The sequence below is a fragment of the Bidens hawaiensis genome, unplaced genomic scaffold, assembly GCF_021521415.1.
Source record: "Bidens hawaiensis isolate Kalapana, Puna unplaced genomic scaffold, B.hawaiensis_p1.1 tig00008036_1, whole genome shotgun sequence".
In the NCBI taxonomy this organism is placed as follows: domain Eukaryota; kingdom Viridiplantae; phylum Streptophyta; class Magnoliopsida; order Asterales; family Asteraceae; genus Bidens; species Bidens hawaiensis.
Window position 1 is genome coordinate 160,589 of NW_027491563.1, and position 16,701 is coordinate 177,289.

Sequence of the window (16,701 nt, forward strand, 5' to 3'; positions counted from 1 at the left end):
CCAAATATTCGTAATTAGTTGATGTAATCAAAATTTCTCCACTTTTAACATGTTATATATTTAAGTGGTTTCAATAAAAGAAACTTGATACTATTTCATAATTATTATTTCTAAGGTCATTATTTCTAAGGTCCACCTAAATTGAACACTAAAATAATAATGAAACTTTGATCAATCATCGTGTGGTGGTCAATTCGGAAAACCTTTAATATTGCGTTTAAAACGGGGGCATCTCGGGTTTAAGTTCCACGCAGGGCTGTAAATGAATCGTCCGGATGTCCGTTTAGTAAGAAGTTCATTTATGTTCGTCCGTTCAATAAACGAACCAGACATGAACAAAAAATTTCGTTCGGTAAACTCAACGGACGAACACGGACAGAGATCGCGTTAGTTCACTATTGTTCATGGACGTCCGGTAACATTCGGTAATGATTAGTTTATTTTTTTAAATTAATATGTAATCATTTATGTTCGCATGTTCATTAGAGTCGTTTATATATGTTTGCCATTAATGTTCATTAGTTCTGTTAGTGTTCATTTGTCCATTAATGTATGTGTGCTCGTCTGTCAATTAGCGTCCATCAGTGTTCGCTTTTCTGTTGGTGTCTGTTTACAATATTAACGGATGGACATAAACAAACTCAACTACTTAGTGGACGGACACGGACACGAACTTTCGTTCGGTAGAGTGTTCATGAACCGTCCGTTTATCCGATAAAAGTTTAACGGACGAACACGGACAAGTTGTCGTGTACGATCATAGTTCCACGTCAAAACTGCTAAAGATAATTATACTGCAACGTGCTACACGCTTTAAATGCCAATAGCGGTAGCAGTAGCACAGTAGCAGCAGCTGTTTGCCAATAATTCAGCTCATTATCTTAATTTGAGCACATCTTCAACGTCAATGGCGTCAATATGGCGTTTTCTCGGTATAATAATATAACTTCACGTTTCATACTAATCGGTTTAATGCATATTTATAATTTATATTCGTTCTAGGGTTTCTGTAGCTCAATTTGACTCCACATGACTCTATTGTGCGTTTGCGGTTTGCCGCCAGCTGTCATTGTAATGTGTACACAGTTTAGGTTAATTGTCGCAGAATATGAGTCTATATGTGTAGTAATTGTTGATGATTAGTTTCTAGTTTCTACACTATTGTGCGTTTGCAGTTTACTGGCATCCGACATCGTAATTTGTACACGTTCTAGGTTTTATGTTGCACAATTTGACTCCACATGTAGTGATTGCTGATGATTAGTTTCTACACTGTTGTGCGTTTGCCGCCATCTGTCATCGTGATTTGTACTCATTCTAGGTTTTATGTTGCATAATTTGACTCACATATGGTAATTGTTGTCATTGTAATTTGTACTCATTCTAGGTTTTATGGTGCACAATTTGACTCCACGTGCAGTAATTGTTGATGATTAGTTTCTACGTGCGTTTTTCTTCATCTGTCATTGTAATTTATACTCATTCTATGTTTTCTGTGGCACAATTTGATTCCACGTGTAGTAATTGTTGATTAGTTTCTACGTGCGTTTGTCTTCATCTGTCATTGTAATTTATACACATTCTATGTTTTCTGTAACGCAATTTGATTTCACATGTAGTAATTGTTGATGATTAGTTTCTACTTGCGTTTGTCTTCATCTGTCATTGTAATTTATACACATTCTATGTTTTCAGTAACGCAATTTGATTTCACATGTAGTAATTGTTGATGATTAGTTTCTACGTGCGTTTGTCTTCATCTGTCATTGTAATTTATACTCATGCTACGTTTTCTGTAACACAATTTGATTCCACATGTACTAATTGTTGATGATTAGTTTCTACACTGTTGTGAGTTTGCCTCCATCTGCCATCGGGATTTGTGGTGTTCTAGGTTTTGTATTGCACAATTTGACTCGACATGTAGTAACCAGTTGTCATTGTAATGTGTACACATTTTAGGTTAATTGTGGCTCAGTTTGACTCTATATGTAGTAATTGTTGATTACTTTCTACACGATTATGCGTTTGCCTTCTCATGCCACCATAATTTATACACATTCTAGGTTTTCTGTAGCACAATTTGACTCCACATGTAGTAATTGTTGATTAGTTTGTATGCAACTGTGCGCTTGCAGGAGAATGCATCTGTGAGGATGCATGCGATTTGATTTCGCCACATGGTCAAAGGATTGTTTTGGATTTGTTGAATTTACTGTTTGTTGTTGTCTTCTATTTGATTTTATTAGTTGTTTACCTAATAAAGTATAGAGTAAGTGAGAGTCGTGTGAGGAGAAGCGATTGGATTTCGGTATCGGTTGGGATTTGTTGTTTTGTAATGTGTAGTGCTTATGTTGGTGATTGTTTATGGGAGGTTGTAGGTGGAACTAGAAAGTTCAGTTGTTTGGATTGGGGATTGGATATTGGTAGAGTGGTTATATGGATGACTTTGACCGTTTCGTTGCTTATAGAAAGGCCAAAATTGATCAAAATATTAGTTTCTGGCTGGTGGATGTTACTATTTGTGACTCTATCCGTGATAGAAATCGAGAATTTAGTAGCGAAACACAGAATAGTAATCTTGGAATTTATCGAATGGGTTGTCAGTTTCTTACTTTTGTTGTGTGCTCTAAGAAATGGCAAAGAATTTGTCACCCAGCAGTCAGAGGACATCTTATTAGATCCCTTATTGGCTGATAGAAGTCATAGAACTAAGGAAGATAACACAAACCAAGTAGAAGAGCCTTCTTTCTTCAGCAAATTGGTGTTTTCGTGGGTAAACCCTTTGATTTCCTTAGGTTATAGAAAGCCACTAGTTCTTGAAGACATTCCCTCATTAGCACCTAAAGACCAAGCTGCTACTGCATATGAACAATTTAAAATAGCATGGGACTTGCTTCAAGGGGAGAAGACCTCAAACCATGGTAACATAGTCGGCAGGGCATTAAAGAAGGTATATTATAAAGAAATGGTACTGATAGGACTTTATGCCTTGATTAGGACTATTTCAGTCATATTTGGTCCGTTGTTGCTCTATGCGTTTGTCAACTATTCGAATAGTGAGGTAGAAGATTTTAAATATGGACTACTATTGATAGGATGCTTGGTTGTAGTCAAGGTGTTTGAATCATTGTCTCAGAGGCATTTTTTCTTTGATGCAAAAAGGTTAGGCATGAGGATGAGGTCAGCTTTAATGGTGGCGGTATATGATAAACAACTCAAACTTTCTAGTTTAGGGAGAAAAAGGCATTCAACTGGAGAAGTTGTAAATTACATAGCTGTTGATGCTTACAGAATGGGTGAATTCCCTATGTGGATTCATGTGGGCTGGACTTCTTTTGTTCAGTTATTTCTAGCCATTGGAGTGCTTTTCTCTGTTGTAGGAGTTGCAGTTCTCCCCGGGTTGGTTCCTCTTCTCTTGTGTGGGATTTTAAATGCGCCGTTTGCAATTTCACTTCAGAAATGTCAGTTACAGTTTATGATTGCACAAGATAAGAGACTTAGGTCCACTTCTGAAATTCTAAACAATATGAAGATCATCAAGTTACAATCATGGGAAGAGAAATTCAAGAATTTAATTGATTCTTTCAGGGAAAATGAATTTAAATGGCTGAGTGAGTCTCAATATCAAAAGGCTTATGGGTCGATTTTGTATTGGATGTCGCCAACCATTGTTTCTTCAGCTATACTCTTTGGTTGTGCATTTTTCAATAATGTTTCGTTAAATGCCGCCACAATTTTCACGATTTTGGCAACTTTAAGAACTATGTCTGAGCCAGTCAAATACTTTCCACAGGCTCTCTCAATGTTAATCCAGACTAAAGTGTCATTTGATAGGATTAATTCATTTCTGGTTGAGAATGAACTAGAAAACGAAGGGGTAATTGAAAATCAAGAAAAAAGAAGTTCAGGCTTATGTGTCAGAATACAGCATGGCAATTTCAGTTGGGATCCAGAATCTTCCTGCCCAATACTTAGAGACATAAATATAAAGGTCCATAGAGGACAGAAAGTCGTGATTTGTGGGCCCGTTGGGGCTGGAAAATCATCACTACTGTATGCTATACTCCGAGAAATAACCAGAAATTCAGGAACTGTGAGTCCATAAACTAGTTTTTTATTTTTATTTGGAAACAGTATGTATATTTGTAAAGCTTATTGCTGTTGCTCGTCTCCAGGTGGATGTTTCTGGATCAATTGCTTATGTTAGTCAAGCTTCCTGGATTCAAAGTGGGACAATTCGGGATAACATACTCTATGGAAGGTCAATGGACACTATCAGATATGAAAATGCAATTAAATCGTGTGCTTTGGATAAGGATATCAATGATTTTGACCATGGTGATTTAACAGAAATAGGTCAAAGGGGACTTAATATGAGTGGTGGTCAAAAGCAGAGGATTCAGCTTGCTAGAGCAGTCTACAATGATGCTGACATATATCTTCTTGATGACCCTTTTAGTGCTGTGGATGCACATACAGCAGCAACTCTTTTTAATGTTAGATTCTCTCAATTCAACTATTTTGGTTCTGGTTTCTTTATTGCACATTACATGTGAATTATTTAACTTCCAGGATTGTGTTATGACCTGTTTAAGGGAGAAAACAGTCATTCTTGTTACTCATCAAGTGGAGTTTCTCTCAGAGGTTGACCACATTCTGGTAATAAGACAGTTATCAGACTTACAATTCGTGAGATTCTAGAATATTTTAGTTGTGTAATATATTTTTAATTGAATAAAGGTGATGGAAGATGGTCAAATTACTCAATCAGGAATGTACAAGGATCTCATAATGGCAGGCACGGCTTTTGTGCAGCTTGTGAATGCTCACAAAAATGTTATAACAGATTTGGACTCTTCATCTTGTAACAACAAAAACGGTCACATAAAAGATAAAAATAATTTGAACCATAGAAATGAAATCAATGAGGAGATATCAAAGAAATCTGTTCAGTTAACTGAGCAAGAAGAGAAACCAATTGGTGATGTTGGGTGGAAGCCTTTTCTGGATTATATTGTTATCTCAGAAGGTGGATTCTATTTTTTTTCAAGTCTGCTAACCCAACTCGGGTTTTCTGCTCTTCAGGCTGCAGCCAGTTATTGGCTAGCTTTTGCTGTTAAAATTCCTAAATTCACCAGTGTCACTTTAATCAGTGTGTATGCAATGATTTCAGTCACAAGCGCATTTTTTGTTTTCTTAAGATCTTTATCCACTACCCTTTTGGGATTAAAAGCCTCTAAAGCCTTCTTTTCAAAGTTCACCGATTCAATTTTCAGTGCACCCATGTTATTTTTTGACTCTACGCCAGTTGGACGAATTCTAACACGAGTAAGTTCCTTAACACTATCACACCCCAAGATAACAAGATGACTTTCTAAAATTTCTAAATTACCCATGCAGGCTTCGACAGATTTGAGCGTATTGGATTTTGATATACCCTTCTCATTTACTTTTGTGGTGACTTCGGGTATTGAACTGCTCACCATAATTACTGTTATGGCATCAGTGACATGGCAAGTCCTCATTGTAGGCATCTTTGCTCTAGTAGCTACTAAATATTTCCAGGTGAATTGAACGTCTCTTTTTTTTAAAAAAAACTTTTGCTCTACTTTTATTTTATTATTTAAACCTATTATCGCATGCAGGGGTTATATCAGCCATCTGCAAGGGAACTTATCAGAATCAATGGAACAACAAAAGCACCTGTGGTAAATTATGCATCTGAAACATCACTTGGTGTAGCTACAATAAGGGCGTTTAAGAAAGAGGATCTTTTTTTTAAAACTTATTTAAAGTTAGTAGATATTGATGCACGTGCTTTCATTTTCACGAACGCAACATTGGAGTGGTTGGTTTTGAGAGCAGAAGCACTTCAAAACCTGACACTATTTACTGCTGCTATTTCTCTGGTTTTACTTCCAAAGGCTTATATTCCTCCTGGTATACATGTTTCTATTTCTTATCTAAAGTTTATCATAAGTTTCATATGTAAATCAATTTATCAAAGTGATTTGATGCTTCTGTAGGGTTAGTTGGGCTTTCACTTTCATATGCACTGTCGCTGACAAATGCCCATGTGTTCTTGACAAGATGGTATTGTAGTCTCTCAAATTACATTATATCAGTAGAACGGATCAAACAATATATGCACATTCCACGAGAGCCTGCAGCAGTTGTGGAGGGCAATAGACCACCATCTTCTTGGCCTTCAAAGGGTAGAATTGAGCTCCATGATGTCAAAGTAAGTTAGCATTTCATCTCAGAAGTTGGCTACCTTAAATCATAATTTTGAAACTTTGAAAGTTGCTTACAACCCCCAAACTTGTAAATATATAATCTTGGCTGCATGTTTTAGATTAGGTACCGTCCCAATGCTCCACTAGTTCTGAAAGGAATTACTTGCACATTCAAAGAAGGGACCCGCGTTGGCATTGTTGGAAGGACAGGAAGTGGAAAAACAACTTTAATAACTGCGCTTTTCCGTTTGGTAGAACCTGATAGTGGAAAAATTCTTATAGATGGTTTGGACATTTGCTCTATAGGCCTAAAAGACCTCAGAACGAAACTAAGTGTCATCCCTCAAGAACCAACCCTTTTTAAGGGTAGCATAAGAACAAACTTGGACCCGCTAGAACTTCACTCTGATGATGAAATATGGAAGGTAAGAGTAACAGTTTCAATAATATGCATTAAATGCTCTTAACATGTGACCTTAGGGGACACAAATAAATACTTGTGTGCGTAAAATGTGACTATAAAAATTATATTATTTCAGGACCAATCATCATTTTCTAATAAAGTACTCTTCGAGACTATGTTTACCATTCAATCTTTTTTATTTTACCTGTTTAACCCATTATGGATGAAACATAACCCATATTGCGCAGCTTGTTGCCCGTTTGCCTGCGTAATCGTTTTGATTTTAATGAGAAATATCTTCAACCGTAAAAAATAAAAAAAGGGATCTAAAGTTGATCTCTTTTCTAGTCAAACTTTTCTAGTCAAACTTACTATACAAATCCTTATTAAGTTGACTGATTCTTGCAGACATTGGATAAATGCCAGCTTAGCAGTATTGTTAGCAGTCTCCCAAACTGTTTAGATTCTCCTGGTGAGTGAATCGCTAGAAGATTGTAGTTAAATTCTGTTATCTGAACTATAATCACACTCATATATGGGGAAACTGCAAATCTAAACGAATTATTCACTTTTCCCACTTTTAGCAATCTACGATAAATTAGGCGTAAAATAGATACCAAGTTACATTAATTACAACTTTCAGCAAACTAAGTAACATTTGACTGCCAAATTTATTTTAAGTTATTGGCATGGCATCTTATTTGTCATTTTGGGGATATGTATACACCATGCGGCATCAGATGTGACATATAAAAGTGTTCTAATTGAAAAGTGAAGCAAGGATAATTTTTCCTTACTTGTAAATAGATTATCCTTTAAACTTTTAACACGGCCATTTTTTCCACATCTGATGTGGCAGCTGGCATGGCAGCAACCGGTGCCACATCAGCAACTTACACATAAATCAGTTAAAACATGGTAAGTTGCTAAAGTCAGTAATAAACTGCAAAACTGGTTAATAAAATCAGGAACATTTGTAAACTCTGTTTCTATTTCATGCAGTTTGTCGTATATTACTTCAAAGTTTATAATCTAAGATCTTTGTGTTCTTTCGTGTACAATTAGTGAGCGATGGAGGAGAAGACTGGAGTATGGGTCAACGCCAGCTGGTCTGTCTTGGAAGAGTGTTGCTGAGAAGAAACAAGATTCTAGTTCTTGATGAAGCAACTGCATCCATTGATTCCGACACTGATGCCACTGTACAGAGGATTATAAGGCAAGAATTTTCAAGCTGCACTGTCGTTACCGTGGCCCACAGAATCCCAACCGTAATAGACAGTGACATGGTTATGGTACTATCTTCTGGTATGCTTTGCCGACTCAAATATAAAAATTCATTACTCTGATAAAACTATAATACGATTTAATTTTTGGTAAAAACATAATTTAGAAAATTTACGGTGTTGTCTTGTGTGTGTATGTAGGTGAGATGATGGAATATGACGAGCCCTCGAAGCTAATATAATCGGATTCGTATTTCTCAAAGCTTGTTACTGAGTACTGGTCCAGTTGCAGGAGTAGCTCTGCTTCAAGATTATAACTTCTTCTACTGTTACCGGTAACTTCCTCTCCAAGTTACAATTCTATGGCAAATGTCACTACATTGGAAAGCAATTAAGCCCATTTTTTATATTTTACTTTTGGTTTGGTAATTAAAGCTTTTTAAACAGGGTATAATCCTTGTTTAAAAATAGTAATTACTAAAAAAAGTATAATCATGTCGCCGTTTTTGATATGTACATTGTTTTTAGTGGCATGTGTCATAGTAAAAGTATTTATTATTTTTTAATAAGCAGCATACTTGTAGCTCATTCTTATTTTTGTATATATTTTTATATAAAAACAATGTTCAATAACTCTCATTAAATAAATATAAATCTGCATATGAGATTCTGAGTGTAGCACGCAAAAAAATTAAATGGGGCATGCTCGTGTACATTCGGTTAACATAAACCGAACACAACGGACATGAATAAGTAAGCGGGCATATTTTTTGGTTCATTTTCATTTGTTAAGGAATTGAACATTGTATTCATTCATTAAACTTTAATAGAGAAAAAAAAAGGCAACATTAGGTGGGTTGCTATGTCTAGTATTTGGAATGGACTTGTGGGGTGATACAAGAAATGGGCTTACTAGTATGGGCCGATACAGTTAAAATCCGTAACAGTACAACGAATCTCACTCAATGCTGAGTGAGATACGTTGTACCGTTACGAATTTTAATTGTCGTTTTTTGTGTGACATCACTAAACCTGGAATATACTGAGTGAGATTCTTTGAATTATTGCGAATTTAAATTGTCGTTTTCTTTGTTTTGGTTTGTTTTATTCTGTTCCAGTTCTAAACCTGTGATGATTGACTCTTTGAATTATTGATTTAGCGAGGTTTGCTTTTGTTTTGTTGGAACAAAAGTCGGACTTATGAGCCTCATTCTTAAGACATCACTTGAGTGTCGCCTAAAGTCGGTCTTGGGTACTTTGGCTTTCCTTTTCTTGCTTAACCAACACAATTAGCAAAATTCGAGGCCTACTAACTCTAAGTTAAAAAACACTAGACGTTCAAAAGGTTTCTCCAAAAGCACTATTTTTCCAAGAAGAAAAAATGTGACTTGACTTGACTTATATCAATATGATTATCACACTTTTAAATTTACTTTCATATGTAATATTGTTCACCTAAAAATAATTAAAAACAAAATAAAATTCACATTATGCACAAGATTTTAAGTGTTGTCACCTGTTAACAATTTGTCTTCCTAAAACCAAATTTAAAAGTATAAACGTAAATCAGCATACAAAAAAAAATTTGCATACTAAAACAATTTTGTATGCTGATAATAATTAAAAAAAAAGGAAAAAGGCTATTTATAATAGACAAAATTTGTGTGGGCCATGTTTGAACTGAACAAAAGACAAAAATATATATACAAAAACACAAAACACAATATATTAGATCCAAGATTTTCATATATATTATTTTTAATTAATCCAACATTTTTGGATAGAAATACAATAGTTAATTAGCTATCAATATCATGGTACATAGACTGGTTTAGGCAAAACTTGGAGGGCAATTGTCTCAAACTTGCAATCAAACAGTTGATTCGTGTTATCAACATTGCCGTCTATCGATATAATTGTTGTGATAAGTTGAATGAGAGCTCTCTCGAGGTCTTCTCCATCAATCCATTCGTGGACATTAGCTTGAAGAAGTTGATGGTTTTTGCATATCAACTCCCACACGGGAAAATCTTTCCTCGGCATCATGTAGTCTTCTTTTGTTAGCTTTAAGCTCGGGCAAAAATCGCCCGCTCCATCTCCCAAGTATATGATCCTTTTATTTTCTAAAGTCGCTTGAATTCTTTCTATTATTTTACCCTGTTAAAAGAATTTTAATAGTTTGAATTAATAAAAACTAATACATCAATAAAATATAATACAAAAAATAATAGGACATTATTTATTATCAAATAACTAAAGGCTCACCTTGCACATGTTAGGAGGGCAAAGGTTACAACCATGAGAGAAGGTGTGGAAATCATGGTATGGTAAAATCCTCAACTTTCTTTCCTCATCAACTAAACCCGGGTTCGTGTTAATCTCGGAGAAACACTCTCGTATCCCGAGATGTTTTAGTATCGTCTCGATGTAGAACAAATTGGCATCACTCAACACCCTCAAATCGCACCTATAACAAAGTCGTTAAAGTCACAAACTACTCTCATGCACAAAAAAAATATACTTTTGTACATAAAAATAGAAAAGTTGAGTTACCCTAAAGCGTATGCAGCTTTAATGGCCGGTACAACACGAGGATGTATCGGGACCCGTTTCAGTACACTCTCAATGTCTTCAATGCTTTTACCTTGCAAATACAACTCTTTCATCGTCATGTCCTATTTTCAAATAAACATCAATACACACACATATACATATATTTGAAACGAAAAATCTAAAAGTACCATGACGGAGTTCCAAGGCATGGTGCGAAGAAGTTTGTTAAACAAATCGGTTGCACCCAGCTCATCAACCACCCAATTGTCACTATCGATATCGATAATCGTCTTGTCGAAGTCGAAAACCACTACGATTCCCGACATTTCTTTCGAACACGAAAAGAACAAGTGTTTGATTTGAATGGTGTTAAGAAGAATGTGCTTGTTGTGGACTATGTTACACAAGTGAATGTATTTATAGGATGTTAAAACGGAATATAGATTAAATATGCCAAAGGAATATTATTACATTAGTAGTGGGATTCAATCTGAGCCGTTGGTTTGTTGTCACGTGATAAGTATTAAGTGATCAAAGGAATACATATGTTTATGTTTAGTATATGAATAGGAATATGACAACGAATATCCCTTTTATCCGAGAATTGGGTTATTTAGGTCATGAATTTACGGATCGACTAATTAATACCAACCACCAGATTCTAGTGAAGTATGAGTCCTGGCGGCCCACAACTTTCGTGGTGGGTAAGACGGCACTTGCACTGTTTAGAATAATTTTGAAGAAACACTAAGTGAACCCTGGACAGATTATAGATAATCTGGGGGTTAAGTAATGTTTCCCACGGATGAGATCTAGCTGAGAAGGCTGTTCTTCAGGAGACCTGCAAAACAAACACCGTAAGCTCGTCACTGAGAAGGGGGGGGGTTCCTCCTTGTGACCACCCTCCGGCGTGAGAATCAGACTAGATTGCTCTGAATATAAGTATATATTAAGAGATTGCTAGATAACAGGATAGCAGATGATCTTACCATTCCAAGATGTTGGAGTATTTATAGCGGAAGGTAGGTTTCCTAGAAGGTACAGCCAGCTGAATAGTATTCCTGTTCTACCAACAGTGGATTATGCACAAGCCATACTAGTTGGTGGATAGGTTACGGCCAACAGTAACAAAGTCGGCTGCACTATTCCACCAACTGTAGATTATGCACGTCCCACCTACTGTGGATTATACGCAGGCCATGCTGGTTGGTGAGTAGGTTACGGCCAACAGTAACACTATTCTACCAACTGTAGGCTACGCACGCTCCTCAGTAAGAGTTGGTGAGTAGGCAGCGGCTAATAGTGACAAACAGTACTAGAGGGTGCTCCTCCTCGTACTGTTGTCGGTGAGCTGTCACCCTGTGATTGGCTCATGGGTTGTTCTGGTCAGATCGTCTGTCCTACCCATACCTTGGTAGGTATAGTACAAAAGATCTTTCAGAATCATACGGACTGGCTCATTTTGGCGGGATTGTTCCCGCCTTGCTCATTCCTTCATGTGACTACTGAAGTAGCTATTGCCTTGTGCGTGTAGCCCTGCTGTCTGCGGGTAGCCTTCCCTGATGGCTTGTATCCGCAACTGCGGGAACAGGCGGGGTACTTCACCATTGGGAGGCTTTCCCTGCGTGTACAGCTTGCGTACTGCGCGTAAGATTCTATGAGCATGGTGGGTCCTGCGGGAGCAGATGGCCTTTGCGCAGACGTCCCTGTTCAAGGTGAGTCTTGCGGGACCAACTGGTCTCTGCTGGGACCTACCTCTTCAAGTCCCCCCAGTCCAATGTTCTTCTCATGAATGTTTAAAGAAGTGAGGTGAACTTTTGGACTTTAAGCAAGGGGTTTTGAAAAGGGTTTTTAGTTTTAAGGTTCTCCGTGGGGATTCTTCCCGCGGGTTTCCTAATGTCACTTGCAAAAATTCCCGATTTTTTTGCTTGATCTTTGGGTATGATGCGGGTAGGTATGTAACCTTCTCGCAAGTCAGGAGCGTTGAGTCTCACTTGTGTGGATTCTCCTTGAGGTTTTAGTGGTTTTGAACATAGTGATCAATTATGTTTAAACCACCAATTCCATCCTGGAGCCTCAAACAATGTAGTTCTCGACGTTCCCGCTATGCGGGGATGTTATTTCCGTTTCCGCCAGCATTGCCCAGAAGATCCTTCTTGGTTTCAATTCCCTGCGGAGCGCTAGGTATGTGAAGGGTTTTGCCTTAACACTGTACCCGCGCTCGTCTTACGGTTATTTTACTTTCAAGGTACCCCTGGCGTCAATTCCCTGCGGGTGTTAGGTATGTGAAGGGTTTTGCCTTGACACTGTACCCGCACCCGTCTTATAGTTACTTTGTTGCCGGGGTATTCTTGGCTTCAATTCCCTGCGGGTGCTAGGTATGTGAAGGGTTTTGCCTTAACACTGTACCCGCATCCGTCTTATGGTTACTTGGTTGCCAAGGTAATGGGTATTTTCCCACTTACTTTTGAATCTTTTTGAATTTTGAATTTTGAAATTCGAAAGGTAGGTGAGGATAAGAACAGTCCAAACATCTGAAACGTCGTGCGACAGTTTCTTCTGACTGTGTCAGGACGTGCAGGAAGTTATGGTGACGTGACAGTACATGGTCATTCCAGACGCTTTTTCAGGCGCGTGGGCGCGATTTTTCGGGCGCGTGGCCGCGAAATTTCTGGCACGCGTACTTTTTACAGCTGTTGCCAGCTTGCTTTTTGCCACGCGTCATAGTTTTATTGCACCCTCGATTTCTCTCTCCTCCGCATTAAATTCACCGCATTAATTGCGATTAGTATATAAAGGGGGAGAGGGTCCTTTTTAATTCACACCTTCACCCTTCTCTTCTTCTTTTTAGCGATTTCCGGCAAATACTCCCCTTTTCAGGCAAGCATTTTCCCGAAATCGCTTTCTGCAAGATGTCTTCACATGATCTCGAGTCTACCACCGATGACAGGAGTACTGCTGGTGAGTGCTAGTGTGCTCTGCCCGGCGATCAGTACCGGTATGTTGTTAGGAAGTTCATGCTCGATCCTTTCGAGCCTGAGTTTCCTGAACCCCATCAGACCGTGTACGATGCCCCCAGAGGCAAGATCGGGGTTTATGCAGCATTCTTTGTCTATGGGAATCTTAGGTTCCCATTGACAAAGTTTGTTTACCGTGTCCTTGAGAGGCACGGTGTTCATCTGACCGAGTTGCACCCCATGGCGATCGCCAAGATTCGCCATTTCGAGTGGGTGTGCCGGATTCTGGGCATTGAGCCCTATGTGGACCGCCTGATGACCTTCTATACTTGGAGGTGCATCCAGGGGTGGTACACCCTGACAACCCGGATCAAGGGTTTGAAGATTTGCGCGACCGAGCGCAGTCTCCGATCGTGGAAGCGGGAGTTCTTCTACATTTCTGCCCGCGCCATCCCCATTGCCATGAAGTTTAAAAATGGCCAAGCAATTCCGAGCCACCACGCCACCAACTACCAGGAGGCGGAATGGTTTGCCAAGATATCCCGGGTCCAATCTCCGGTTTACCGTTTTGCGGAGTCCGGGATGGTGATGCTGGGGATGAGCCGGGTATGGAAGGAGGCGTCTCAGGTTCCCATCCTTCTCGAATACGGTTTGAACTCTACTCCTTATGGTATGTCTTGTCTTTCTTGCTGATATGAGTTTGTCTTCTAACTGTTTCTTTTCTTTCAGAGGGGAACAATTTGGAGTCGCTCCTGTACCCGCGGGAAGCTGACGATCCTGTGCGGATGGGTACTCGTGCTCTTGACGAGAACGAGTTGCCCATCCTGGAGCAAACAGCGGATCGGTTTGTGGAGGTCTATCCGCTGGGCCACGAGATCCTGAGCCACCGGCGGCCAGGTAAGGCGTTATTCTCTCCTCCACCCCTCAGTGCTGTACCCGCTGCTGGAATTCCTTACACCCTGTCTTCTTCTGAGGAATCCGCAGATGGTCCTCCGTTAGTGCGGAAGAAGCGGGCTGCCGGCGGGAAAGGGAAGGAGAAGGCGGCCTCCACAGCCGATCCAGTGCTCCTATCTGACACTGAGTCAGATAGTGAAGAGGCGGCGGGGAAGCCCGGTGGTGAGAAGACCACTGTTCCAGAGGCTACGACTGTTACCTCTGGAGAACCATTGACGACGACGGTGACCGGCATCAAGAGACCGGCTCCATCGGGTTCGTCCCCGCCCGTTCGTACGTTCAAGCTGAAGAAAACCTGTAAGTACAACTCTCTTAGCTTTTATCTTCGTAGTTTAATCTTCAAGTCTTTTTAACACTTTTCTTCTTTACGCAGGTGTGGATGTTGGCGCATTCCAGGGTGAGGGGCCGAGTACAACCTCTCCGCCAATGACGGTAGGCTTGGTCAGCCTACCTGAGGCGTCGACCCAGGCGCCTGCGCCTGCTTCCGCTGGTTCAGTTGCTCATACTGAGCCGACTGTTCCAGCCGAGATGACGTCACCGCCGGTTGTGAGTGCGATTTTTACAGCATCCTTCACAGAGCCGGCGGTTACTTTTGCCGCGGATTCCGCGGCAGCGACCGCGGCGGCGACCACGGCGACTGCTACCATGCCCCCGGCAACGAGGCTGGTCCCTCAGGTACGCGTGGGGTTTCTCGTATCTTTCCGCCACCTTCCCATCTGCCTGACCTCTTGGATGGATTTCCATTGGGTTCAGGTGATGGGTTCGGCGGCTATCGGCCTGTAATTGATCCTACAGGTGCGTAGGGTTCCTTTGGCCCTTTTTCACTTATATATTTTATCATCTTTTCCTAACTGCGTTTTGTTTTCTGCAGTTTCGGATTCCAATGAAGTGTATGTTCCGCGATGGAACATACGCCGAGGAACAACCCTTCGTACCCCTGTGGAGTGCGTGGAATGGGCTCGCCACGCTGCTCCCCATGGTGCGTTGGGGGAAGCCATGGCTAGCTACCAGGAGGGTAGGCTAACCAACGAGCTTCGAGTTCTCCAAGCCCGGATGCAGCCGCGCGTCGAGCTGCTTTGTCGTGAAAATGACAAGTTGAAAGCAGCTCGCGCCAAGGAAGTATCCCAAGCGCGGGCTCTTCGGGAAGAGAACCAAAAGCTGTCCGCAGCTGCTGCGGAGAAGGAGAAGGCCTTCAAGGCCCTCGAGGTTGAGGTTCAAGCGCGACTCGAGGCCCGCTCCAAGGCTGCCCAAGCTGTTAACGAACAGCTTCGGCTAGCTAAGGAGACTGCGAGGAACGCGACCGAGAGGGCCACCAAGGCTGAAGCCGTTGCTGAGCCTTTACGCGTGGAGAACGAGGAGCTCAAGGCCAAATTAGAGGCTCTCCAACGCGCTCATGATGCCTTGGCGATGGAAGATGCCAAGAAGCTCCAGGAGATCTTGGACCAGAGGGGCGTGCTTGACCATACCGAGCGGAAGCTTAAGGGCGTCGAAGAGGCTGCCGCAAAGGAAGTGCTACTTGCCAACCTTAACAAAAGCGAAGCCGAACGCGCCTGCACCCAAGCTCAAGCCGCCCTTAAAGAAGCTCTGGTTGCCAAGGAATGGCTTCTTCGAGAAGCGTTGTCTCAGGTAAGTCTATCTTCATGTCTTCACGCTTTTCTTTGTAGATAGGGTGCTGACACTTGTATATTTTCTTATGTAGGTTGTGCATCGGGTCTTCTCAGAGACATCCTATGACGATGCAATGAGCGCAGCCCTCAACGCTTCTCACGAGGATGGGGAACGGGTCGGCTTCCTGCTTGGTCTAGGGTTTGTTGAGAAAGTCGTCCCGCCATCCAACTTCCCTTTGTACAATGTAAATACCGAAGCCATATATGACCAAGCAGTAAATCAATACGCCACCTTCCCGCATCCGGTGGTGGAGAAGGTGAATGAAATTGCTGCTGCTGATGATGGGCTACCTATCCTTAAGGCTTACCTTGAACAGCCACGCTCTACTGACGGCGCTGGTCCAAGTGGAAGTGGCCCTGAAGCCTGATCCTGAAGATCCCTTCCCACTACTAGGATAGATTTAGTTTGTATAGATTTACTTTCTTGTAGGCGGGTAGTTACCCGGCCATTCTTGTAACGAATATTTATGAAATGTAAATCTTTGTGCGGCTAAGACCGCTTGATTCATTGGATTCCTTGCTTTATAAACGTTATATGACTTACATACTTAAGTTTAAATTAGCAATTTTCCAAGTGTTTAGAATAAGTTAACCTTTGAACGTGGTAGATAGGTGTGAAGTTTTGCTTCCTCTTCCGTGATTGTGCGGGTAGGACCGTCACTTGCACGTAGTAGGATGGCTAAACTTTACCATCTGACCTGCGTG

The 16,701-nt window shown here is 40.6% G+C and overlaps 2 protein-coding genes across 2 annotated transcripts; one reads left to right on the plus strand and one right to left on the minus strand.

Annotated features, from left to right (window-relative positions):
* The first annotated feature begins 1,937 nt into the window (after window positions 1–1,937).
* LOC143636649 (ABC transporter C family member 8-like) lies at window positions 1,938–8,228 on the plus strand. Its single transcript, XM_077104189.1, has 11 exons — window positions 1,938–4,096; window positions 4,179–4,499; window positions 4,576–4,662; window positions 4,744–5,331; window positions 5,404–5,568; window positions 5,649–5,943; window positions 6,030–6,244; window positions 6,359–6,664; window positions 7,051–7,114; window positions 7,708–7,947; window positions 8,067–8,228. The coding sequence occupies exons 1-11, from the start codon at window positions 2,339–2,341 to the stop codon at window positions 8,105–8,107; spliced, it is 4,080 nt and encodes a 1,359-aa protein (XP_076960304.1). The 5' UTR covers window positions 1,938–2,338; the 3' UTR covers window positions 8,108–8,228.
* A 1,432-nt stretch (window positions 8,229–9,660) lies between these two features.
* On the minus strand, window positions 9,661–10,776 carry LOC143636632 (inorganic pyrophosphatase 2-like). Its single transcript, XM_077104178.1, has 4 exons — window positions 10,607–10,776; window positions 10,419–10,540; window positions 10,131–10,332; window positions 9,661–10,022 (listed from the first exon to the last, which is right to left on the minus strand). The coding sequence occupies exons 1-4, from the start codon at window positions 10,742–10,744 to the stop codon at window positions 9,678–9,680; spliced, it is 807 nt and encodes a 268-aa protein (XP_076960293.1). The 5' UTR covers window positions 10,745–10,776; the 3' UTR covers window positions 9,661–9,677.
* Between the last annotated feature and the right edge of the window lie 5,925 nt (window positions 10,777–16,701).